The 26,673-nt window shown below is 38.1% G+C and overlaps 1 protein-coding gene, 1 long non-coding RNA gene and 2 pseudogenes across 2 annotated transcripts in view; 2 read left to right on the forward strand and 2 right to left on the reverse strand.

Annotated features, from left to right (window-relative positions):
- Window positions 1–24,585, reverse strand: LOC125752122 (dihydrofolate reductase-like; annotated as a pseudogene).
- LOC112647207 (T-complex protein 1 subunit delta-like) lies at window positions 8,653–12,976 on the reverse strand (annotated as a pseudogene).
- LOC112647210 (protein MIS12 homolog) lies at window positions 10,041–15,787 on the forward strand. Its single transcript, XM_035716952.2, has one exon. It carries the CDS (start codon window positions 10,197–10,199, stop codon window positions 10,815–10,817), a length of 621 nt encoding a protein of 206 aa, XP_035572845.1. The 5' UTR covers window positions 10,041–10,196; the 3' UTR covers window positions 10,818–15,787.
- LOC112647211 (uncharacterized) overlaps window positions 24,250–26,673 on the forward strand; it is an 8,062-nt gene continuing 5,638 nt past the window's right edge. Inside the window, exons 1-2 of the long non-coding RNA XR_004816223.2 lie at window positions 24,250–24,953; window positions 25,266–25,384. This is a non-coding gene — a long non-coding RNA (uncharacterized LOC112647211). The remainder of the gene's footprint in view (window positions 24,954–25,265; window positions 25,385–26,673) is intronic.

Here is a 26,673-nt window from a genome sequence, read left to right on the forward strand (position 1 = left end):
TCCCTATGGAATTATTAGAGTTCTCAACTTACTGATTTCCTACTCAGGAAATCAGAACTTTTTCAGAAGTGTGATATAGAGAAATCAAAGTTCCTATTTTGATCTAATTTTCTTTTAATATTTGAGCCCTAGCTTTTCTGTTTTTAACCCATTTCTGAGTTTTGAACAAATCTGTCTAGTCCTATCTTTTTAAGTCCTGGTTTCAACTCATGCTATCAGGGATTGTCTCTCTTTGGCTCTTGGTAGATATGTTACCCTTGGCAGGTGCTGGTCCTTGATGGGCAACACACAGTTATAGCAAGAAATGTTTCACAAATGATGTCTGATATGGTCTAGTTAAGATTAATAAATTCACACTGCTTAGAATTATCCATTGACTTAGATTCAACAAAAGTTTTTTTTTTCTAATATTAAAATACAGATAGAATTGTTTGGCGGGCGGGGGGGGGACTAACTTGAAATAAATCAAAAACTATCTTCACATTAATCTTTCTTCTCATATACTTCAAATTTGTACTTAATGCCTTTCTCCTCCTGGACATCAGAAAGAACACCTGGGTATTCTGGCGGAAGTTTATATTTCTCCAAATCAATTTCTGGGAAAAATGTGTCACTTTCAAATTCATGCATAATCCTTGTCACAAATAGTCTAAGATGGCCTGGTTTGTTCATGGCTTCCTTATAAACAGAACTGCCTCCCACTATCCAATCCATGTCCACTTTATTTGCTAATTCTGGTTGCTCAGTAAGTTTTAAAGCATCATCCAGATTTTGGCAAGAAAATGAGCTCCTTGTGGAGGTTCCTTGAGGTCTCTGCTGAGAACTATATTAATTCTGTCCTTTAAAAGTCGATTCTTCTCAGGAATAGAGAACCATGTCTTCCAACCCATAATCGCCAAATTCTGTTTACCTTCCACAGAGGAGTTCGTGGTCATTCTTTGGAAATACTTGAATTCATTCCTGAGCGGGGCCCAGGGCAGGTCCCCGTTCCTGCCGATGCCCATGTCCTGGGACACGACGACGATGCGGTTCAGCGTGCTACAAAAATGAGGGGAAATTGTAAAAAATAAATAACTTACACTTGTGCTTTCTGATTGCTTCTAAATACTCTATGTTCTCTTTGTCAGAGAAATTAAAGCTAGGTATTTTAAACTATATATTGTATTTTTCTGTAGTGAAGATAGCATGTCATTCCAAACTATGTGGTTCAATACTTAAGCCCATGTTATAGAATTGAAGAGTAAAAGTACTTTTGTATGTTTATGTTAAAAAATCTTAATGGATGTTTGTATTTCTCTTGATGAAAAGTGTCATATATGTATGAAAATAGTGAGAATGGTATTAACTCCCCACACTTAGAAGCAATAAAGGAAAAAAATGGTAAATTGGACTTCTTGAAATTGAAAGCATTTGTGCCTTGAAAGACTTATAAAGACAGTGAAGAGGCAACACAAAGATGGAAGAGAATATTTGCAAACCACATTTATGATAAGGGACTGGCATCCAGAATACATGTGTTACAATTCAATAAAACAAAAAATCATTACTGTAAAATGGGCAAAGAATTTCAATAAACATTTGTCTAAAGAAGTTGTAAAATGACCAATAAACACGAAATGATGTTCAACATCTTTAGACATCAGAGACATATACGGGATCGAGTCCTGCATCAGGCTTCCTGCATGGAGCCTGCCTCTCCCTCTGCCTGTGTCTCTACTTCTCTCTCTGTGTCTCTCATGAATAAATTTTAAAAAAATAAAATCTTTAAAAAATAAATAAAGTAGGTTTTAAAGCCTTGATTAGATTAATAGTCAAGGGTTTTTGGGCATGTGTGTAATTTCTCATACTTCCCGACCCTGACAGTTTTTTTTTTTTAACTGACCAGTGATAAGTTCCTATACCATTATTTAGAAATGCTGTATTCTACTTAATGGAAAAATATGGTTAGTTCATTTATTTGCTATTTTTAGGGATTCTTGGGTATTTAGTTGATAAAATAGTTTGGTCTCAATGATTTTTGTTTTCTCAAGCAGACTCACCTATTGATGTTTGTTTACAATCCTGGATAAATAATGAGAACAAGGTAATCTTTCATATGTTATCAATTTCTGGAGTGTTATTGAGAGAGTGCAAGTTTCTATTTCACATGTGCAAGTGTTAAACAGTAGTAATATTAGAAGTCTTGTACTTTAAAAGCAGAAATCCAAGTTAACTGCTTCAAGTAACCAGGATGTGAGTAGTCCCAGTCCAGGGCTTCATGTGTCATCAGGACTTCACCTTTGCCCTACTTCACCCCTTGCTGGCTGCCTCTAGAACAATAGCTCCAGGAGGGAAAGTGTTTCTCTTTGTTTCATTTATTGTATCCTGAGTGCCTGGCACATAGTTGGTACTCAGTAATTGGTTGATGATCAAGAGGCTGCCTTCATTTGTGGACAACCGAAGCCTATTCTGTAGGTTGCTTTGAGTTCTGTTGTTTCCTTCCCTGTGCAGAAGCTGCTTACCTGGATGAAGTCCAATAGTTCATTTTTGCTGTTCTCTTGCTTCTGATGATGTGTCTAGTGAGTAGTTGCTACAGCTGGGGTCAGATATGTTGCTGCCTGTGTTCTCTTCTAGGATTTTGATGGATTCCTGTCTCACATTTAGGTGTTTCATCCATCTTGAATGTATTTTTAGGAATGGTGTAAAAAAAGTGGTCTGGTTCCATTCTTTTGCATGTGGCTGCCCCATTTTTCCCAGTATCATTTGTTGAAGAGACCATCTTTTTTCCATTGGATCTTCTTTCCTGCTTTGTCAAAGATGAGTCGAGCAGATGGTTGTGGGTCAATTTCTGGGTTTTCTGTTAAGTATTGATCTATGTGTCTGTTTTTGTGCCAGTATTATACTTGATGACTCCAGCTTTGTAATAGAGCTTGAAGTTTGCTACTGTGATGCTTCCAGATTTGCTTTTCTTTTTCAGGAGTGCTTTGGCTATTTGGGTCTTTTGTGATTCCATATAAATTTTAGGATTGATTGTTCTAGCTCTGTGAAAAATGCTGGGGATATTTTGATAGGGATTGCATTGAGTAATGTAGACATTTTAACAATGTTTGTTCTTCCAGCCCAGGAGCATGGAATGCCATTCCGTTTCATTGTGTCCTCTTCAATTTCTTTCATAAGTGTTCTATAGTTTTCAGAGTACAAATCATTTACCTCATGTTGGACCCCTTTTGGTATCTGAATCTGTTGATAAATGTCTGTAATGAGCACAGTATAAATTTTGGTTTTGGTATATTGCTTAAAATTGGTTCATATATAGTTTAAAAGAGTACAGTGAGTACTTTATAGTCTGATGGTTCATATAATCATTTATATCTACTACATAATTATTTCCCATAAAGTTTTGGAATAAGTTATGAAAGGCAAAACTTATGGCTCCTCTGTTACTCATTTTTAAAGGAAATCTGAAGAGAAGAAATTCCTGTGAAGACTATCCAGGCTGCTAATGCAAAACTTAACCCTGTTTATGTTCATGACACAAATGCCAATAAAGGTCATTTTGACTTACTGGGCCTTTTGAAGTGGATGCTGAGTCTCTTCATCAAGATAAGCATTTGGCATCTAATTCAGAAACAGTTTTGCCTGTGGATAAACGTTTAGACACTGAAACTCCTAAAGTGATCCATTCAAAAATATGTGGACAAAGCATCTTTGAAGCCTGTTGGTGGCAATGGAATTAATTCCTCTGATAGTCTTTGGTCACCAACTATTAAAAGGCAAAAACATATGAATGTTACAAGTCCACTGATAAAAGTGAAGAATGTAAGTAGGTTTTTTTAAAAAAATAAAAGTAAGAAAATGTATAAAATGTGTATACATTTTGGATAGAATATATTTTCAAGTGGAACATGCCTAATCTTTTGTATTAAAACAGTAAATGTTTTATGGATTAGAAATTGTATCTTTATTCACAGATCTAGTGGAAATGTACTACTCTAAATCTTAGTTTTCTTTTCCATTTTTCCCTGGTTCTCTATAATGGATTTTTTACTGGGTTATGGCTGGCTTCCCCACCATGAGGGAACTTTTCTTTTGTGGGAATGGATTTTCTTTTTTCTAATTAGTTTTGGGCAGATTTTAGTTCTGCTGATATCTAAGATAAGTCAACTAAGTAAAATTATTTAAGACTATTATATAATTTTGTTTCATGTGTCATTGGATATTTTTGGAATTTTTTAGAAATGGCTCCATCACCGAGTGTGGTCTATCAAAATGAAGAGGACAGATGGGTCACTGACTTGGCATATTACACATTTTTTAATACAGAGCAAGTTTTAAATATGTCTGTAGCTAACAAGATGAATGAAGAATTCATATCTGTTTATAAGTGTATTGATAACCACACTGTTGTGCCATTTTTCGTTGCTTTTGATGGTATTATGAGATGACTCTGTATATATTGGCTAGCCACACCAAATCACTTTTGGAGTATACATTTGAACCTTGAACAGTGTGGGGGGTTAAGGGATACTCCCTGTGTATTTCAAAATATGTTGTAACTTTTGACTCCCCAAAATGTTAACTGACAGTTTATTGTTTATGTTATTGCTTAAGGCTTCTGGTAAACAGTCAATTAACACTGATTTTGTATGCTACATGTATCATATATTATATTCTTACAGTAGGGTAAGCTAGAGAGAAGAAGTTAAGAAAATCATGAGGGAGAGAAAATAATACTATATGAAAAAGAAAAATCTGTGTGTAAGTAGACCTTTGCAGTTCAGATTCATGTAGTTCAAGGGTCAGCTCTAATACTGAGCTTATCAGCAGTCTTTATTATTATTTATTATTTTGATTACATTTCTTTTTTTAAATTCAATTTGCCAACATATAGTATAACACCCAGTGCTCATCCATCCCATCAAGTGCCCTCCTCAATGAACATCACCCAGTTACCCCATCCCCCTACTCACCTTCCTTTCCTCAGCCCTTTGTTTGTTTCCCAGAGTTAGGAGTCTCTCATGGTTTGTCTTCCTCTCTAATTTTTCCCACTCAGTTATGCTCCTTTCCCTTTTGGTCCCTTTCTCTATATCTTATATTACACGTATGAGTGAACTTATATGATTATTATCCTTCTCCAATTGACTTATTTCACTCAGCATAATAATCCCAGTTCCATCAACATTGAAGCAAATGGTGGGTATTCTTTTCTGATGGTTGAGTAATATTCCATTTTATATGTAGACCACATCTTTATCCATTCCTGGTGAAGGACATCGTGGCTCCTTCCACAATTTGGCTATTGTGGACATTGCTGCTATGAACACTGGGGTGCAGGTGTCCCAGCATTTCACTACATCAGTGTCTATGGGGTAAATACCCAGTAATGCAATTGCTGGGTTGTAGGGTAGCTCTATTTTTAACTTCTTGAAGAACCTCCACACTATATTCCAGAGTGGCTGTACCAGTTCACATTCCCACCAACAGTGCAAAAGGGTTCCCCTTTCTCCACATCCTCTCCAACATTTCATATTTCCCGTCTTGTTAATTTTCACCACTCTCACTGGTGAGAGATGGTATCTCACTGTGGTTTTGATTTGTATTTCCCTGATGGCAAGTGATGCAGAGCATTTTCTCAAGTGTTTCTTGGCCATGTCTATGTCTTCCTCTGTGAAATTTCTGTTCATGTCTTTTGCCCATTTCATGATTGGATTGTTTGTTTCTTGTGTGTTGAGTTTGATAAGTTCTTTATACATCTTGGATACTAGCCCTTTATCTGATATGTCATTTGCAAATATCTTATCCCATTCTGTAGGTTGTCTTTTAGTTTTGTTGGCTGTTTCTTTAGCTGTGCAGAAGCTTTTTATTTCGATGAAGTCCCAATAGTTCAGTTTTGCTTTTGTTTCCCTTGCCTTCATAGATGTATCTTACAAGAAGTTGCTATGGCCAAGTTCATAAAGGTTGTTGCCTGTGTTCTCCTCTAGGATTTTGATGCATTCTTGTCTCACATTTAAATCTTTCATCCATCTTTAAAATAAATTTAATTTTTATTGGTGTTCAATTTGTCAACATATAGAATAACACCCAGTGCTCATCCTGTCAAGTGCCCACCTCAGTGCCCATCACCTACTCACCCCCACCCCTCGCCCACCTCCCCTTCCACCACCCCTAGTTCGTTTCCCAGAGTTAGGAGTCTTTCATGTTCTGTCTCCTTTTCTGATATTTCCCACTTATTTTTTTCTCCTTTCCCCTTTATTCCCTTTCACTATTTTTTATATTCCCCAAATGAATGAGACCATATAATGTTTGTTCTTAAGTCTTTCATCCATTTTGAGTTTATCTTTGTGTCTGGTGTAAGAGAGTGGTCTAGTTTCATTCTTCTGCACGTGGCTGTCCAATTTTCTCAGCAACATTTATTGAAGAGACTGTCCTTTTTCCAGTGGATAGTCTTTCCTGCTTTGTTGAATATTAGTTGATCATAGAGTTGAGGGCCCATTTCTGGGTTCTCTATTCTGTCCCATTGATCTGTTTTGGGGCAGTACCATACTGTCTTGATGATCACAGCTTTGTAATACAGCTTGAAATCCAGCATTATGTTGACCCCAGCATTGGTTTTCTTTTCCAATGTTCCTCTGGCTATTCAGGGTCTTTTATGATACCATACAAATCTTAAAATGATTTGTTCCAATTCTGTGAAGAAAGTCCAAGGTCTTTTGATACAGATTGCATTGAATGTGTAAATTGCCCTGGGAAGCATAGACATTTTCACAGGTTTATTCTTCCAATCTATGAGCATGGAATGTTTTTCCATCTTGTTACATCTCCCTCAGTCAGTTAAATGTCGAACTCTTGATTTTGGCTCAGGTCATGATCTTGGGGTTGTGAGATTGAGCCTCAGCTGGGGCGCTCAGCCACTCAGTGTGGAGTCTGCTTGAGATTCTCTGTCTCCCTCTGCCTCTGCTACTCCCCCTGCTCATTTGCACTAACTCTTTCTCTCTCAAATAAATAAGATCTATAAAAGAATTATTATTGCTTAGGAAGGAACAAGCCTGAAGCATAAACACATCAAAGATTCTGCAGCTGTGCTCCCTGCTAACAGTGCATTCACCCTGAGCTATTCACTCTTGGCAACTATTTAAAACAGTGAAAGGACATGAACCACCTCCTTCAACCGTAGGTGTTATTTTCAGAGAACAAGAAAATGACTGCTTTGCTCACACTCTGTCTTGAATCAGGTAGTGCTAAGCCTTCAGATTTGGCCATTGCATATCCTTATGCATTTTTAAATTATTTTGTTAATTTTAAGGCAATATTGCTTGGACTTTGTAAGGGCATTGAATATATAGATCAATTTGGGGAAAATTGGTGAGATGTTGACTCATGACCTCTAGCCAGGCATAGTTCCTCCTTTATGCAGGTCTTTTTCTCTTGACAATGTTTTGTACTTTTCAGTGTCACACATCTCTTGCCTGATTTAGTGCTAAATATTTCATATTTTTTATCTTATTCCAAATAGTATTTTAAAACCCTAAAATATTCTTTGTTATTATTACAAAATGCAATTCATTTTTTGTCATGAATATATATTTCTAAGTAGATTTTATTTTTTAGAACAGCTTTAGATTTACAAGAAAGTTGAGAAGAGAGCACAGAGAATTCACATATATCTGCACCCAATTTCCATCACTGCAAATAACTTGTGTTAGTATGGTACATTTGTCACAATTAATGGATCTATACTGAGGCATTATTATATACTGTAGTCCATAGTTTATTCAAATTTCCTTAGTTTTGTTTGTTTGTTTTTCCCCAATGTCCTTTTCCTGTTCAAGGGTTCCATCCAGAAAACCACATCGCATTTTGTCATGTCTTTTTTATCTTTTCCTGGTTCTAACAGTTTCCCAGACTTTCCTTGTTTCAGATGAATTCAACAGTTTTGAAGAATATTGGTCAAATATTTTGTAGAATGTTCTTGGAATTCAGTTGGATTTTCCCTGATGTTTTTCTCATGATGAGACTGAGTTTACTGAGTTTTTGGAAGATAGACAATCACAGAGTAAAGTGCCATTCTCATCACGTCATACCAAGGGTTGAGCCTATCAACATGAGCTATCATTATTATTGTTCCCTTCATCACCTGGCTAGGGCAAACTTTATCAAGTTTCTCCACTGCAAAGTTACTCTTCCCCCCCCCTTCCCCATATTGGACTTTTTAGAAGGAAATCACAGTGTGCAGCCCACCCTTAAGGACTAGAGAGTTATGCTATCCCTACTTGAAGGAAGAGTATCTACATAAGTTTTTGGATTCTTTTGCATGACGAGTTGTCTCATCTTCCCAGTGTATTTGTTTATTCAATCATTTATTTATATCAATGTACACTCATGAATATTTATTTTATGCTTAACTGGGTTATAATCCATACTATTTTATTTATTTTATTGCTCAACTTTTAGTTTTAGCCATTGGGTACACACATCTCTTTGACATGCCTTCATCAATGTGGATTTGTTGCTCTTGTTAGCACTTTCTTACTTTCTGGTATTTATAAGGTGCTCCAGGAATCTCTGGTCTATTTCTTGTCCAGTCTTAGAATTAACCATTTCTCCAGGGAGTCCTGGTTCCTTTTACTGGAGAATGATATTAGAAGCCAAAATATGAACAATAGGTATAATTGATTTTCTTTTGAAATCAAACATTTAATATTTTAATCAAGTTGTATCAATACAATTTTTCAAGCAAGTGCCAACTGGAAGACCAGGCCTAGGGATTCGTAAAGGAAACAAATCTTCCAAAGAGCAAGAACACCAAGGTGATCTTCTACTCCAGACTCATTGTTAGTGGCCACAGCAGCACCAGTTGACCAGTGTTAATCCGATTACTGAGTGTTTACCACATCATCAATTTTCAGAATGCTCCAGACGGTTTCAGTTGCTAGAGTCAGTGCACTGACTGAAACCAACAAAGGCTGGACAACCAGTTCCTCCAAAATGTTGGAAATACCACCCTTTCGGACATTAATGCCAGGCATTTTTTCTCCTTGGGCATGTCAGTTTCTTAGTTCTGTTACTGTAGAAATGGGATTCAGACCAGCATTTTCAGCTAGTGTAGATGGAATGACTTCCATAGAATCTCCAAAAGCACGAACGCAGTAGGATTCCATCCCACTCAATGTTCGTGAATATTCAGTTAACCGCAGGGCCAATTCTATCCCTGGAGTACCACCTCCTGCAATAAGAGCTCTCTTTTTCACTAAACAGCGAATAACACATAGGGCATCATGAATAGAGTGCTCAGCTTCTTTAATCACCAATTTGTTAGATCCACCAACAACAATTCTGTTTTTCCCTGGGCTTGTACAGCCTGTAATCTTAAGCAGTTTGCCAGAATCATTTAAATTGACCTCCTCAGCTAACTCAGCTGATCCCAGCATGTCAGCAGTGAATTGGTCAATATGAGAGCAACTGGCTTGGTTCCAATTGTCATAAAAATGAATTCAGTGTCTTATCTTTCAATATCCTTAACCACCATAATCTTCATCTTGTTCAGGAAATGTAATGCAAGATCACTAAGAGCATCTCTCAGGATAGATTTCTGTATGAGGAGGACATTACAACCTGTTTTTTAATTTGCTTCACTAAATTGAGAATATAAGCTCTCTCCTCCCGAAGCACTTGATCCATCTGGACGTAGTCAGAAACTACAATTTGATTATCCATATCCGTTTTGGGAGCAGATAAGCAAAACTGAATAAGCCCAATCTTAGCCTTTTCAACTCTGGTTATGCCAGAATTTGCCACCTTCTGAGTAAGTACCAGCCCTTCCACCAGCTCACAGTCATCAATTGTCCCACCAAGTTTCTTAACTATTTTAATGTCTCTAAGATCTACACTAGTGGCGGTGGCTGGGTCAATCACTTTCATCACTGCATTTACACTCATTGGAGAAAGCAGACTGAATACTGAGACACAACCTTTGAGTTCAAGGAAGTGGTAGCACTATTTAATAAAGTTTCTCTGTCACTCAGTTCCACAGGTCGAGACATGTCAGTCAAGATTTCTATACCCTGGTCGGCATCCGGGAAGCCAGCGGCCCCGCCTCTCCGCAGCTGCAGGCGCTGGTTTAAAGGCGGTGGCAGGAAGCCCGTGCGCGGTTGGTGTCGTCGCCCTCGCGCCCGCTCGGATTTTTCATAGTCAGAATTAACCAAACAAAATAAGCCAAGATGTCCGTGGACCTGATGACCTATGAGGCCCAGTTCTTCCGCTTCACAGTGCAAACTTGCATGCTGAGAATCTACATTGCATTTCAAGACTACCTATTTGAAGTGATGCAGGCCGTCGAACAGGTCATTCTGAAAAAGCTAGGTGACCTCCCAGGCTGTGAGATCAACCCTGTCCAGGTTCGTAAATGCACAGAGAAGTTCCTCGGCTTCATGAAGGGACGTTTTGATAACCTTTTTGGCAAAATGGAGCAGCTGTTTTTACAGTTGATTCTGTGCATTCCCCCAAACATTTTGCTTCCAGAAGACAAACCCCAGGAGCTGCATCCTTGTAGTGAGGAAGAGTTCCGGCTCCTCCAGGAGGAAATTGAACAGTTACAGGAGAAGTATAAGACCGAATTAGGCGCTAAGCAGGCCCTTCTCGCAGAATTAGAGGAACAAAAAATTATGCAGGCCCAACTTAAGCAGACTCTGGTTTTGTTTGATGAACTCGAAAATGCTGGCCAAGATCACGGGACTAGTGATTTCAGGGAAAGCCTGGTGTTCCTGGTCCAGAACTCCAGAAAACTACAGACTATTAGGGACACTATGGAACGGGAAGGCAAGAGAATGAAAATACTGTAATTTCTAAGTAGTGACAGGAACCCGTCAGAAAGTAGAATAGGAAGGGATTGATGTGAATGATATTCTGGTGAACTGAATTTTCTTACGGGATTTCATTTATTGGCTCTTTCTTATACTCCGCACTTCCCTCTGTCTGGCCACACTCTGCTAGGGCATCTACACTACCCTGAACTAATCCTTTGAGCCCATGTTCCCTAGAGACCTCTCACAGGTGGGAAAGGGTTCCTGGTCCAGCAGCATGTCACCGGGCACCAGGACTGCAGCAGCAGAGCCCTCCTGGGCTGGTCAGAGAGATCTGTAAAAGCAGTCCCTTGATCAGGGGCTCCTTGTAACCTTGATCCTTCTAACTTATTCTTTGGATGCGATCAAATGAGAAAAAGGTTAAGTGGGCGGCTTCGTTAGGAACCAGCGACTGCATGGCCGGATGGGTGCTGGCACCACCCGTGGCCTGCTCTCGTCCACGAATTGCCTTACACAACAAGTTAACCGATAGGAAGAAGCAAATAGAGAAACACCACCCGTGTGATCCTTAGTAAAGAGGAGAGAAGTTGTTTTCGTTCCTAAAATAAATGCTTTCTGTGATCATGGTGTTGGAGATGTGGAGCTGTTTGCTCTGTGGGAGCCTGGTTGGGAAGACCATGGACACAGAAGAGGCAAGTGTGACTGGAGTGGAGGGGCAAGCCTAGAACAGCCGGGAGCAAAGTATCTGAACTGACCACTAGGTATTTATGTCATTTTCCTCCCATACTTTAGTTTTGCCTTGTCCCTAATATTTTTAACTTACTTATTCATACTCCTACGCATCAAATATTTAGTACCCACAGTGCGAAATTTTAGCTGCCTCATACTTGGATTTAGTGGAATCTAATATTTTCTTCTGAAATTAATCCATGGAAGTGTTATATCACCCAGAAAAAGAGCAGAATATCAGTAGCTGCTCCTACGGTGTTGCTTACTTTCCATGTCTTCCAAAAGAACGGGATTTCGAGTTTCTCCTTTATGTAGAAGAGTAGCTCAGGGCGTTAATACTTGGAATTAAATATTCATAGATTTAAGATGCCTGTATTCACCTGGAATCTGTTTATTATCAGAGTCTTTTTTTCCAATCCTATACTTGAAATATGTATATATATTGTAAAGGCTTTTGTTTTCAATCTGCTGTTATTATTTTAAGTAATCTCTACGCCCAAGGTGGGGCTTGAACTCATGACCCTGAGATCAAGAGTTGTATATTCCAGGATGCCTGGGTGGCTCAGTGGTTGAGCATCTGCCTTCGGCTCAGGGCATGATCTTGGGGTCCTGGGATCTAGTCCCGCATCGGGCTCCCTGCAAGGATCCTGCTTCTCCCTCTGCCTGTGTCTCTGCCTTTCTCTGTGTCTCTCATGAATAAATAATTAAAATAAAGAAAATCTTAAAAATATTGTATACTCCACCAACTGAGCCAGCCAGGCGCCATGTTCGTAGCTTATTTAAAATTTCCTAGTATAGAGGGGCCTCTGGGTGGCTCAGTCGGTTGAGTGTTGAGCTCTTGGTTTGAGCTCAGATCATGATCTCAGGGTTGTGGGATCGAGCCCTGAGTCAGGATCCGCACCCGATGGAGAGTCTACTTGAAGATTCTCTCTCCCTCTGCCCCCTCCCTGCTCACATGTGTGTGCATGCACACTCTCCCTAAAATAAATAAATCTTAAAAAATAAAAAAATTAAAAAAAAGATTTCTATACCCTTTTCTAAAGCCTTCTGGAATGACTCAGAAATGATGGTTGGATGAATCCCTTTCTGAAGAAGCTTGGTACAGGAATCTAAGAGCCAGCAATGATGACCACTGATGTGGTGTCATCTCCTGCTTCTATATCTTGTGCCTTAGACAGCTCCACCAGCATTCTGGCTGCTGGATGTGACACTTGCATTTGTTTAAGAATGGTGGCACCATCATTTGTAATGAATGGTCACATCGCCTTTTCCATCTTGAATCATTTTATCCATTCCTTTTGGTCCAAGGCTTGTTCTAATAGCAACAGCTTTGGCTGCGGAATGTTGCTGAAGCGGATCTGGGCCGGCTTGTCATGGTCCTGGTAGGTGGTTTTGCTGTGGCCGCCAGTGGCTGCAGTGGGGCTCCCCTCCAGTGGAGCCACGTTCTCGGGCATGGCCAACTCAGCTGGGTCTCGGTATAATTGATTTTTATTCTTATTTTTTTAAAAAAGATTTTATTTATTTATTCGTGACAGACACACACACACAGAGAGAGAGAGAGAGAGAGAGAGACAGGCAGCGAGAGAAGCAGGCTCCATGCAGGGAGCCCCACGTGGGACTCGATCCTGGGTCTCCAGGATCAGGCCGTGGGCTGAAGGCAGCCCTAAACCGCTGAGCCACCTGGGCTGCCTATACTTTCTTTTTTAACCTAAGTGTATTATCTGTGAAGAAAGATAGTTTTACTTATTTCTCTTCAATCTGGATGTCTTTTATTTAATTTTCTTTCTTCTTTAAGTCTTAGAGGTTCTAAAATATGTTGTAAATAAGGATATGTCTTTTTATTACTGAGGAAAGTTTTAGGAAAGTATTTAATCTTCACTTTTAAGTATGATGTTTAACTAGAGGTTTTCCATTGATTCCTTTTACCAGGGTGATAGCTTAAGAGTTGTCATTATGAATGGATGTTAGATTTTTGTCAACTTTTTTTTATCAGCTGAGATGATCACATGGTTTCTCTATTTTAGATTGTTAATATGATGAGTTACATTGATTGATTTTCTAATGTAATCTTACACTAATCACTACTAAGTTAATGGCTATGTCCTCCACAAGGCTGCCCTCACTTAAGATGCCAGCCAAACTTTGGGGTCTTTAGGCCACCTGCACTTAGACCAACTGGCTACAAATCCAGAAGGTCCCCACAACCTTCCTCAAGTTCAGTAATTCATGAGAATGACACATACAATTCAGGAAAACTGCTATTATGAGTACTGCTTTACTATAAAGCATGTAGATTAGGACTAGTCAAATAAAAAGATACAGAGTAAGAAGGTCTTGAATACAGAGCTTCCGTGTTCTCTCCCTCTGAAATCAGAGCATCAAGTTCTGTTTTCAACTTATTTTGAGTTTGAGTTTAATGTTGTCTTTCATTTCTGCTAGCCCAAACTATATTTTCTAATTTTCACTATTTTTTATATTTTTTATATTCCCCATATGAATGAAACCATATAATGATTTTCCTTCTCCTATTGACTCATTTCACTCAGCATATACCCTCCAGTTCCATCCACGTATACCCGACATTTTTAAATTCACTTATAGTAAGCATGAACACAGGTGATGATTAGGATGTTTCCACATCTCTGTCAGTTCTGTTGGAACAAGTTGGCAGCCAGCTGCTCAGGGAGTCAGCACCAGAGACTCCATAGCCAGAGCTTCTGAATGTGACTCTGGGGCACAAGTCATTTGTTTGGTAGAACATGGACAAGACTGGATTCTCAAATACAGATTCCATCAAGAAGTGGGTCAGAAGCAAGAAGATAAGTTCTAGGACTATTTCCAGTTGTATTTGGTCCAAAGGAAGCTTTAGCCAAGAGGTCTCATAGACTGGTTTAAAAATATTCATATGATATTGGTCATCAGTCAAGTATCCATGTTCAAACTGGGTAAATTCTAAGAATCAGAGGGGGACCTATGAAATTTTTGCCTGAGATAATAGTTCCAGGCAAATCTGTGTATGTTGTGCTGGTCAGGACACCAGCATGCTAGAAGAAGACCATCTAGCACCTCAAACAGTATTCTCTCCTTTCCCAGAAGAGGGCAATATCCAGTGCCCACTTCAGGCTTCTGCAAATTGTGTGTGTGGGAATCACCTCCATTTCTTTTGCAAGTTCAGGAAGCCTAAAAGACATCTCAGACTTTTGAGTGTTAAGATCCAGAATGATATTATTTATATTTTAAGTTAGAAGAAAGACCTAGTGTCTTGGTTTCAGTTCAATAGTCTAATAGCCTGAAGCCATTCACATTAACTTTCCTAAGTATCACTTTGCTCATCTGTTAAATGGGGGTAATCTTTCCTGTCTACCCACTCAGTGTTTTTCTGAGTCAAATAAAACAAAGCGGGTTAAAATTCCCCATGAAGTGCATACTGTTGTCAAAGATAAGAGCCCATTTGGGGACATCACTCATTCTTGGTATTAGAGCAATTGAAAGGAGGAAGAGGGTGTGTGTGTGTGTGTGTGTGTGTGTGTGTGTGTACATGCGCATGTGTGTAGGTGTGTGTGGTTGTGAGCTCTGTGGACATCACAGAAAAGACTCAAGCTCTTCAGGTTGAAAGCCTTGGTAGGGGAGGTACTGAGGAAAAGAGAAAGATAGAGATAACAAGGCAGTTCTTCTCCCTAGGACTCCTGGCTCCTGGAAGGACAGTGGAAAAGATGAAGCACTGCAGGAGCCACAGATGTGCAAACAGATGCTCTGGGGTGCCAGTATTTTGTATACTAAGCCAGTGGTATACACCCTGTCCTTGGGATAGAGATCATTCTTTCCTTTTAGGTTTTACAACACATCAGAGAGATTATGGGGGATGATCTGATGCACATTAGGTCCAGAGAACTTCAAAGATAAGAAATGTGCAAAAAAGGGAGACAATTTCAAAGGCCAGGGAAGAAAGAACCAGAAAGCAAGGTTAATAGTAGAAAAATGAGAGGCAAGAAATCCCTTCCTTTGTTTTGGTTCTAAAAATAAAGACCTTTGGATTCCTAACAATAAATTATGAAATAAACTTAAATTCACACTAGAATATCATATTGAATATTGTTATGCAAAATGCTCTGTTTCATTAAGGCTTGGTTTTTTAAAAAAAATATTTAGGCAGAGACAAATTGGGAAGTTCCAGCCATTGCTGAAGGGAGAGGCAGATTGTATTTAAATATTCAATACACTCTTTTTGAGGATATCAATTTCTCTCTTCTTTAATAATAAAGATTTAATTATCAGTTTAAGTATGCCGTACATAGATTTTTTTCTCCTTCATCATGTGGAAGAAAAGTCATTAGAACTTATAAGAATCAAAGCTTGGAGAGAGCAGGGTCTGACAGGCAGTCACAGCAACAAGAAGAAATTCCTCAAGCAACACTGCTCGGAGCCTGGAAATTTAAAGTTTCTAAGCCAAGTTCTTCTGAAACCATGGAACTGAAGTTGCAGGAGGCATTTACTACCTTGATAGACTTTATGACAAATTTTAAGAAAAATGTGGAGGAAGGAAGATTGGACAGGGGAGCACGGTAGCCAAAGCCTGATCTTAAAGCTTTGGAATATATTAAGTGATGACTGACAGACTAATAACAAGAGTTTATTGAGTTCTTATTACCTGGCAAGCTCTGTTCTGTGTTCTTTATATCCATTATCCATTGGCTTATCACAACTACTCCAGGAGGTTTATCTATAATTGGCACCATTTTAGCAGATGAGAAAATTAAGTCTTATGGAGGGCAAGTAAAATTTCTAGGTCCACAGAGATAGTAAATAGTAGGACTGAGATTAGGAACCCAGAGGCCATATTGTTAACCACAGTGATAAGCTGTCTTCCATGACAAAAACTTAGAGAACAGGAGAGGATACATTTGATTTGTTATATTTAAGTCTATCTTGAAGGAGGAGGCAAGATGGAGGAAGAGTATGAGTCCTTATTTCATCTGGTCCCCCAAATTTAGCTAGATGACTTTCAAACCACCCTGAACACCTATGAATTCAACCTGAGATGTACAAAAAATAATTGGAATGCTATGGAGAGAAAAAGTGGTCCTTTCTCAAGCCATTCTGCACTGGACAAAAATGACTAGAAGGAAGAATTCACCACAAAAGAAAGAACCAGAAGCAATACTCTCTGCCACAGACCTAATGGATATGGATTTAAGTACCATGTCAGAGATACAATTTAGAAGTACAGTTATAAAATTACTGGTGGCTCTAGAAAAAACCATAAAGGACTCTTAGAGATTCTCTTACTGTAGAAATGAGATCTAATCCGGCCTAAAGTAAAAAATACTTTAACTGAGATGTAGTCTAAACTGGATGCTCTAACAGCTAGGGTTAATGAGGCAGAAGAGAGAGTGACATAGAAGACAAATTGATGGGGAAGGAAGCTGAGGAAAAGACAGAAAAACATCTAAGAGCCCATTAGGAGAGGCTCTGGGAATTAAGAGGTAATTTGAGAAAGAATAATGTTCGTCTTATTGGGATGCAGAGGGTGTGGATACAGAGGACCAGAAGGTATGTTTGAACAAATCATAGCTGAGAAGTTCCCTAATCTGGGGAAGGAAATAGGCACACAGATCCAAGAGATAGAGAGGACCCCCTCCCCCCATCTACAAAAAGCAATCAACACTCTGACATGTAAGAGTGAAGCTTGCAAATTTCGGAGATAAAAAAGAAAATCCTAAAACAGCTTGAGACAAGAGATTCCTAGCTTACATGGAGAGAATATCAGACACAACCTCTCCATAGAAACCTGGCAGGCCAGAACGAGCTGGCATGATATATTTAGGGTAGTAAACAAGAAAAACATGCAGCCAAGAATATTTTATCCAACAAAGCTGTAGTTCAGAATACAAAGAGACATAAAGATCTTCCAGGATAGACAGAAACTGAAATAATATGTATCCCCCAAAGCAGCTCTGCAAGAAATATTAAGAGGGACCCTGTAAGAGAAGGAGGGAGCCCAAAGAAACAATATGCAGAAACAGGGACTGTATAGGTAATACTATGACACTAAATCCATATCTTTCAAAGTTACTCTGAACGTGAATGGGCTAAATTATCCAGTAAAAAGACACAGGGTATCAGACTGTATAAAAAAGCAAGACCCATCTATATACTGTGTACAGAAGACTAATTTTAGACTTAAGGACACTCATGGACTTAAAATAAAGGGGTAGAGACCCATTTACCATGCAATGGTAAAACTCTTTTCTTTCCTCAAAAAGAAAGCTGAAGTAATAATCTTCATATCAGATAAATTAGATTTTAAACCAAAAACTGTAGTAAGAAATGAAGAGGGATACTATATCATACTTAAAGGGTCTATCCAACAAGAAGATCTAACAATTATAAATATTTATGCTCCTAATGTGGGAGCAGCCAATTATATCAACCAATTAATAACCAAAATAGAGAGACATTTGGTGATAATATAATTATGAGTAGGAAACTTCAACACAACACTCTCAGCAAAGGACATATCACCTAAGCAGAAGATCACCAAAGAAACAAGGACTTTGAAAGACACACTGGACCAAATGGATTTCACAGATATATATAGAACATTCCAACTTAATACAACAGAATACACATTCATCTCAAGTGTACATGGAACTTTCTCCAAAATAGACCACTTACAGGATCACAAATCAGGTCTCAACTGATACTAAAAGAGTGGGATTATTCCCTGCATATTTTCAGACTGCAATGATTTCAAACTAGAACTCAATCACAAGAAAAAATTTGGGAGGAACTCAAACACTTGGGGGTTAAGAGCATACTACTAAAAGATGAATGAGTCAACCAGGAAATTAAAGAAGAATTAAAAAGATTCATGGAAACTAACGAAAATGAAAGCACAACTGTTCAAAATCTTTGGGATACAGCAAAGGTGGTCATAAAAGGGAAATACATCTCAATACAAGCCTCCCTCAAAAAAATTGGAAAAATCTCAAATACACAAGCTAACCTTGCACCCAAAGGAACTTGAGAAAAAAGAGCAAATAAAGCCTAAAGCAAGCAGAAGAGAAATAATAAAGATTAAAGCAGAACTCAATGAAATACAGACCAGAAGAACCATAGGACAGATCAACAAAACCAGGATCTGGTTCCTTGAAAGAATTAATAAGATAGTTAAACCCTCAGCCAGATTTATTAAGAAGAAAAGAGAAAAGACTCAAATTAATAAAATCATGAAAGAAAGAGGGGAGATTACAATCGATACTAATGAAATACAAATGACCTTAAAAAAGTGCTATGAGCAACTATATGCCAACAAACTAGGCAATCTAGAAGAAATGGATGCATTCCTCCAAACCTACAAATTACCAAAACTGAAAGAGGAAGAAATAGGAAACCTGAACTGATCAATAACCAATGAGGAAATCGAAGCAGTCATCACAAAAACTCCCAAGATTCACAAGTCCAGGGCCAGATGGCTTCCAAAGGTAATTATACGAAACACTTAAGAAGAAATAATACCTATTCTACTAAAGCTGTTTTGAAGGATAGAAAGGGAGGGAATACTTCCAAACTCATTTGATGAGGCCAGCATTACCTTAACCCCAAAACCAACAAAGACCCAATCAAATAGAATTACGGAACAGTATCCCTCATGAAGGCAGATGTAAAAATTCTCACCAAGATACTAGCCAATGGGATCCAACAGTACATTAAGAGGATTAATCACCACAACCAAGTGGGATTTATCCCTGGGATGCAAGGGTGGTTCAACACTCGTAAAACAATCAATGTGATAGATCACGTCAATAAATGAAAAGACAAGAACCATATGATCCTGTGAATAGATGCAGAGAAAGCATTTGACAAAATACAGCATCCATTCCTGATTAAAACTCTTCAAAGTGTAGGGATAGAGGGAACATTCCTCAGTATCATAAAAACCACTTATGAAAAGCCCACAATGAACATCATTATCACGAAGGTAAAACTGAGAGCTTTCCCTAAGGTCAGGAACACAACAGGGATGCCCACTCCCACCACTTTTGTTCAGCATAGTACTAAAAGTCCTAGCCTCAGCAATCAGAAAACAAAAAGAAATAAAAGGCATTCAAATTGGCAAAGAAGAAGTCAAATCCTCCTGCTTCACAAAAGGCTCCACCTCAAGATTGCTAGAACTCTACAGCAGTTCAGCAATGTGGCAGGATACAAAATCAATGCACAGAAATCAGAGGCTTTTCTATACACTGACAATGAGACTGAAGAAAGAGAAATTAAGGAGTCAATCCCATTTACAATTGCACCCAAAAGCATAAGGTACCTTGGAATAAACCTAACCAAAGAGGTAAAGGATCTGTACTCTTAAAAACTATAGAACACTTATGAAAAAAAATCAAAGAAGACACAAAGAGATGGGCAAAGATTCCATGCTCATGGATTGAAAGAATAAATATTGTGAAAATGTCTACTCTACCCAGAGCAATTTACACATTCAATGCAATCCTATGAAAATACCGTGAACTTCCTTCACAGAGCTGGAACAAATAATCCTAAGATTTGTATGGAATCAGAAAAGATCCTGAATAGCCAGAGGAATGTTGAAAAAGAAAACTAAAGCTAGGGACATCACAATGCCTGACTTCAAGCTATATTACAAAGCTGTGATCATCAAAACAGTATGGTACTGGCACAAACAGACACATAGATAAATGGAACAGAATAGAGAATCCAGAAATGGACCCTCAACTCTATGGTCAACTAATATTCAATAAAGCAGGAAAGAATATCCCCTGGAAGAAAAGACACTCTCATCAATAAGTGGTGTTGGGAAAATTGGACAGCCAAATGTAGAAAAGTGAAACTAGATCATTTTCTTTTATCATACAGAAAGATAATCTCAAAATGCTTGGAAGATCTAATGGGAGATGAGAATCCGTCAAAATCCTAGAGGAGAGCACAGGCAACAACCTTCTTGAACTTGGCCCTAGTAACTTCTTGCAAGATACACCTATGAAGGCAAGGAAAACAAAAGCAAAAATGAACTATTGGGACTTCATCAAGATAAAAACCTTCTGCATAGCAAAGGAAACAGTTAACAAAACTAAAAGGCAACCTACAAAATGGGAGAAGATATTTGCAAATGATATATCAGATAAAGGGCTAATATCCAAGAGCTATAAGAAACTTATCAAACACCCAAGAAACAAACAGTCCAATCATGAAATGGGCAAAAGACATGAACAGAAATCTCACAGAGGAAGACATAGACATGGCTAACAAGCACATGAGAAAATGCTTCGCATCGCTTGCCATCAGGGAAATACAAATCAAAACCACAATGAGATACCACCTCACACCAGTGAGAATGGGGAAAATTGACGGGAAACAACAAGTGTTGGAGAGGATGTGGAGAACAGGGAACCATCTTGCACTGTTGGTGGGAATGTGAACTGGTACAGCAAATCTTGAAAACAGTGTGGAAGTTCCTCAAAGAGTTAAAAATATAACTATTGACCCAGCAATTGCACTACTGGGTATTTACCCCAAAGATACAGTTGCAGTGAAACACTGGGACACCTGCATCCCAATGTCTATAGCAGCAATGTCCACAATAGCTAAACTGTGGAAGGAGCCATGATGTACTTCAACCGATGAATGGATAAAGAAGATGTGATCTCTATACACAATGGATTATTATTCAGCTATCAGGATGGATACCTACCATTTACTTTGACATGAATGGAACTGGAGGGTATTATGCTGAGTGAAATAAGTTAATCAGAGAAAGACAATTATCATACAGCTTCACTCATATGTGGAATATAATAAGAAATAGTGAAAAAGACCATAAGAGAAAGGAGGGAAGCTGAGTGGGGAAAAATTAGAGAGGAAGAAAAACCACGAGAGATCTTTAACTCTGGGAAACAAAGGGTTGCAGAAGGGGAGGTGGATTGGGGGACATGTTAACAGGCATTAAGGAGGGCACATGATGAGACGAGCACTGGGTGTTATACTATATATTTGCAAATTCAATTTAAATAATATATATATATATAAAAGAAAAACAAGAGAACTGGGCAAAAAAATCTGTCTATATCATGCCATCTTTAGATATATGTTATAGTCGAAATCATTTATGGATACATACATTAACAAAGTTTATTTTAAAAATAATAAAATTCATATACTTAATCTAATCCTATAGCAAATGAATCTTTTACTTTGGATCTTGAAGCAAGTGCTTGTTTTGGATTCTTTAATATTTTATTTCAGATTTTTGAATCAGTATTTGTGATATTAGCCTATAATTAGTCTGTAATACTCCTTTTCTATGGTTATCAGATTTATATCAATGTTATATTTGCTTCATAAATAATTTAAATATTTGTGTTCATAGGTTAGAACAATTTATTTAGCGTTAGAATTATCTGTTCTTTGAAGATTTGGTGGAACTCACCTATGAAAGCATTGAGGCCTGAAGCTTTGTGTGTGTGTGTGTGTGTGTGTGTGTGTGTGTGTTGGGGTGTAGAATCTGGATGATTTTCTATATTTGTTTTATTAAAATTAATCTATTTTGGGCACCTGGGTGGCTCAGTTGGTTGAGTGTCTGCCTTTGGCTCAGGTCATGATCCTGTGCTGTGTTCCTGGTTCGGGGGAGTCTGCTTCTCCCTTTCCCTCAAATAAAGGGAAACACTTCTGCTCTCTCTCAAATAAATAAATGAAATCTTTTTAAAAATTAATCTATTTAAACTTTAATTTCCTGATAAATTATCTATTTCACTTTTTCTTTAGTAATGGTAGTCAATTTTAAGATTTCCTCTGTCAGTTGTTTTATACACACATGCTTCTATTCTTTCTCAATGTTAATGGTTTATTTATTTGTTAATGTATTAATTAGAGGTGATTTCTTTCTCCTTTAAAAACATAATTAGTTTCTGATTGTGTGTTCAAACCTCTTCCCTTTTACTTTTTTTTTTAAAGATTTATTTATTTATTTATGATAGACATAGAGAGAGAGAATGGCAGAGACACAGGCAGAGAGAGAAGCAGGCTCCATGCAGGGAGCCCGATGTGGGACTCGATCCTGGGACTCCAGGATCGCACCCTGGGCCAAAGATAGGCGCCAAACTGCTGAGCCACTCAGGGATCCCCTCTTCCCTTTTACTTACGTAAGAATTACTTTTTTGTTATTTTCCTATATTTTTAATTAGAAAGGTAAGTTATTCATGTTCCATCTTTTACTTAAAATGAAGAATTTTAGAAGGTTCAAGAATGTGGAAGGAAACAAGTTTGTTTCTGATGTGAAATTCTTGGTGGAAGAAATGACTACAGGACTATTAAGTACAAGAATGTCTAATACATTATTTATTAAATAATTAATTTAGTTTGTTAGATTGACTAAGTTGTAACCTCCTCTGTGACTCTCAAATCCTCAGTAAATGTCTCTACATTTAATTGGCGTATGTATTAGTGTTTTGGAAAAAGCATGTTAAATGTCACTTAAGGATATTAAATTCCATGGTCGGTATGTCAGAGGGCAGAGGGAGGCAAAGAAATTAAAACGATAGATAAACTGCAGAGGAAGTATTCTGAAAGAACAGAAACCAGAAGGGGGGGAAATCATGAGAATTCACCAAAATGTTGAGAGCTGAGCATTGGACTTTGCACAATAATTAAGATAGAGGATGGAAGGATTTTTACTTGATTATTAAAAGTACTTGGTGACCTCGTGAAGACATCTAGGTTACTAGGTCATGCCTTGCACAAACCCTTCACTGTCTCCAAAATGGGAAGTGTTATTTATGTTTCTATATTCGTGGTGTTGAGATTAAAAGTCCATAAAAAATCTAATCCTGGCAATCTTGCCACCAATTCCACATTCTCTTAGTAGATGTCTGAGCTATCTCCTGCCAACTACAGGAGACTAAGGGACATTGTAAACTACATGAGAAATTATCATTTATCAGTAATTCTGAGGAGATTCCATATAATTGGGAGTTTAAAAGAGGCTCTTTGGTAATAGCAAAGTAGAAAAGTACTGGTGTATTTTTCTTCTAATTACTCATATCTCAGTTCAGTTATTTAAAAAAAAAGAAAATAAATGCTGTCTCTCTGAGCCTATATACAGTTTTTCTACTTATCGATGTCCTGTTTTATCCTCCTCAGTATTAGTTCCTATTAACATCCTATATCCCTACATGATATGTGGAAATAAAGATCTGATCTGTCAGAGGGGCTAATTGCAATTAGCCTAACAAGCATCACCCACTGTCCTCTCTGCTGCTTCCTCTTGGCCCCAGCTCTTAGGCATTAGTTGCTTGCACAAGATTGTTCCAAAGCCATCGCCAGAAAGGTAAGCCAACTAGTACTTGGTTCCAGAGGCTTGATACTACCCAATGCTTCTTGCAATAAATCACTGCTCAGTATCTCTGATGGGCCTGCTACCATGCAGGTCATCTCCCTTCCTGACCTTACCTCAAGTCAAGACATGGAACCCCTGCAAGCCTCTGACAAAGGAACAGGCATTGCTCCAAACCCATTTTCCTGCACCATAATTCTCCCAAACACATTTTTATACTTCTCCTAATTTGCAACTAACTCATATCCAACCCCTCTGGATATACTTTCGAGGTCATTTCTTCCACATTTGTATGCACAGGAAAGTGTAATTACCTTGAATCCTAAGTTCTTAGAGATGTATATCTAGTGCCTAGGTATTTCAGTTGGTGAACGCCTTTTCTTTGGCCACAAATCCAGGCTGATCTCAAATTTGTTCTTTCTTTTCACTAGGAAAAATTTAGTTGCATTTTAGGAATGAAGTCTGTTTTATAAGAATCCAGTCTTGAATTGTAGTTCTAGCTCTATTATGGATGTGGAATATGATTTTAACTGTCTTTAAAAAGAGCATTAAAACCTGATGGGTACCAAGGTCTGCTTCCACTGTGAGATCTCCCCATCAGCAGGACATTCCATGGGATCTGCATGCTAAGTGGCATTGTTCTCCTGAGAACTTAGACCTAGGACAAAGTCAAGGATGATAGAGATACTGGATGAGTGTGTCCTGGTCCTCTTTCTTCACTGCATTAGCTGTTCACACTAAACCAGACAGGATCTCAGAACAAATGAGGTAGGACTGACGAATCTACCCTGCCATGCTGCCAGCAAATTCTAGCAAAGGCTTACCCACTGCAACCCTGCACAGGACCAGTGGAGGCAGGGTGTAATTGAATACAACATTCTTTTGGAATGCGCAGGTAGGTTCCTGTAGAACAATGCTGTGGTCCATTATTCACCACTCAGCATTTTCCTTTATTAGTAAAGAAGCACAGTTACTTCTGAGCAAGAATATGTTGGAAAAAGGTTCTCCAGAGATTAAGATGCTGTAACCCCAACACTGACCAGATTTTCACTGTTGAAATCTTACCCACGCTTCAAGGCTGAGCTCAGGAAGTTAGTCATGGCTATTCATTGATTCCATCTTTCTTTGAATTCCTATATTGTTTTTTTCTATAAACAGTTTATTTTTATATAAATTATAGTCTGATTTAGATTATTTAGATATTTCAGGGATTAATTAATTTAGTTTCATTCTCTAGACTACCAGTTCTTTAGGGCAGGTAGGATATGCTATCCTTCAGCAATCCTTCCTCTTCCCATACACATACCTCTTAGCAGAGTGATTATGATTAGGCAGTGTTTGGTGTGTACATGTTGAGTTATGCTAGGTTGAATGACTGATTGTCCATTGTGACCACTCACCAGACTGATGAGAGAGGGCGTCCTTCTGGGGAAAATTAGTCAAGCCACTGGAACAAGTCTGTCCCAGATAAAATTACTTTCTTACTCATGTGGAGCTTTTTTTCCCCATCTCAACCATTACGGTAGGTGTGTGGTGGTATTTCATATAGTTTTCTCTGATGGCTAATGAGTATGATATGTTCTTATGTCTATCAGCAATAGTATTCTCTTATGAAGAATCTCTTCATGATTTTTGCCCATTTTTAAGGGTCATCTGTGTTTCCTCTAATTAGCATTCTAGATATAAGCTCTTTTTAGATATGTGTATTGCACATCTGGGTTATATTTCACTCTTAATGGAGTATTTTTTGATAAACACACAGAAGTTCTTAATTATAATTTAACATCTTTTTTGCTTGTTTTCCTTTTTAAAAATCTTGCATAAGTCTTTGGGAAATCTTTCTCTATTTTAAGATCATGAAAATGTTCTTCTGTGTATGCCTCTTAAGTGCTTTATTCACTGGTTTTAAGATTGAGTCTGCAATCCACCCAGTATGGCCATTTTTTTGTTATGGTTTATGGTGAAGGTAAGGATCAGACTTGCCTGACAGTATGGAAATGTCTCTGACTTGCAGGTCCAAAGTCTCCACATAGATGTCTGACTGTCTCAGCAACATATATTAAAAGAATATTAATTTTCCCACTGTACTGAGTGATGCTTATATCATAAATTAAGTGATAATATACTCACATATCTAATTCTTGGTTCTATTTTGTTCCGTTGGTCAGAATATCTATCCTCATACCACCAATTTACTGCTAAACAAGTATTGCTTTACAATAGACCTTGATATCTACAAGAATTATTTGGTTTTGCTCTTCAAAATTACCTTGATTATTCTTTGTCCTTTATATTTCTATATGAATTTTAGACTTGTCAGTTTTACAACCTTCCGGGAGTTTGATTGGTATTGTTTTGAATCTGTAGATTAATATGGAATGATGGCCCTGCTTTCGTGCTGCCCTGTTTCATATAAACAAACCTTTAGAAAAGACAGTTTAAAGCAGAGGCACTGCACATATTTGTTTATAGGCCCATTAGTACACCAGGACTGTGAGCTCATTAAGATAAGCAGACAAAAAAACCATGTGGCTTTATAAACAGCTTGTGCTGACTGTACATGGCTGTCCAAGACCCTGCCTGCTGGCTTTTTACTTTTGTTCTTTTATTTTCTTCATTTGCCAAACCATTAGGGGGATTTGGAGATTGTATTGCTTCAATGAGAACTCTGAATTTGAACCCCAGAGCAGGCCCCCCAAAGCCATTTCAGAATCCCTATTGGAAATATTTCATTGTTGCCGTTGCCTTCAAACCATTTAAAAGCAGTTCATGGTAAAAACAGAAAAAAAGGTCAGCCCAAGCATCAAGGAG

The sequence above is a fragment of the Canis lupus genome, chromosome 5, assembly GCF_003254725.2.
Source record: "Canis lupus dingo isolate Sandy chromosome 5, ASM325472v2, whole genome shotgun sequence".
Taxonomy (NCBI): Eukaryota; Metazoa; Chordata; class Mammalia; order Carnivora; family Canidae; genus Canis; species Canis lupus.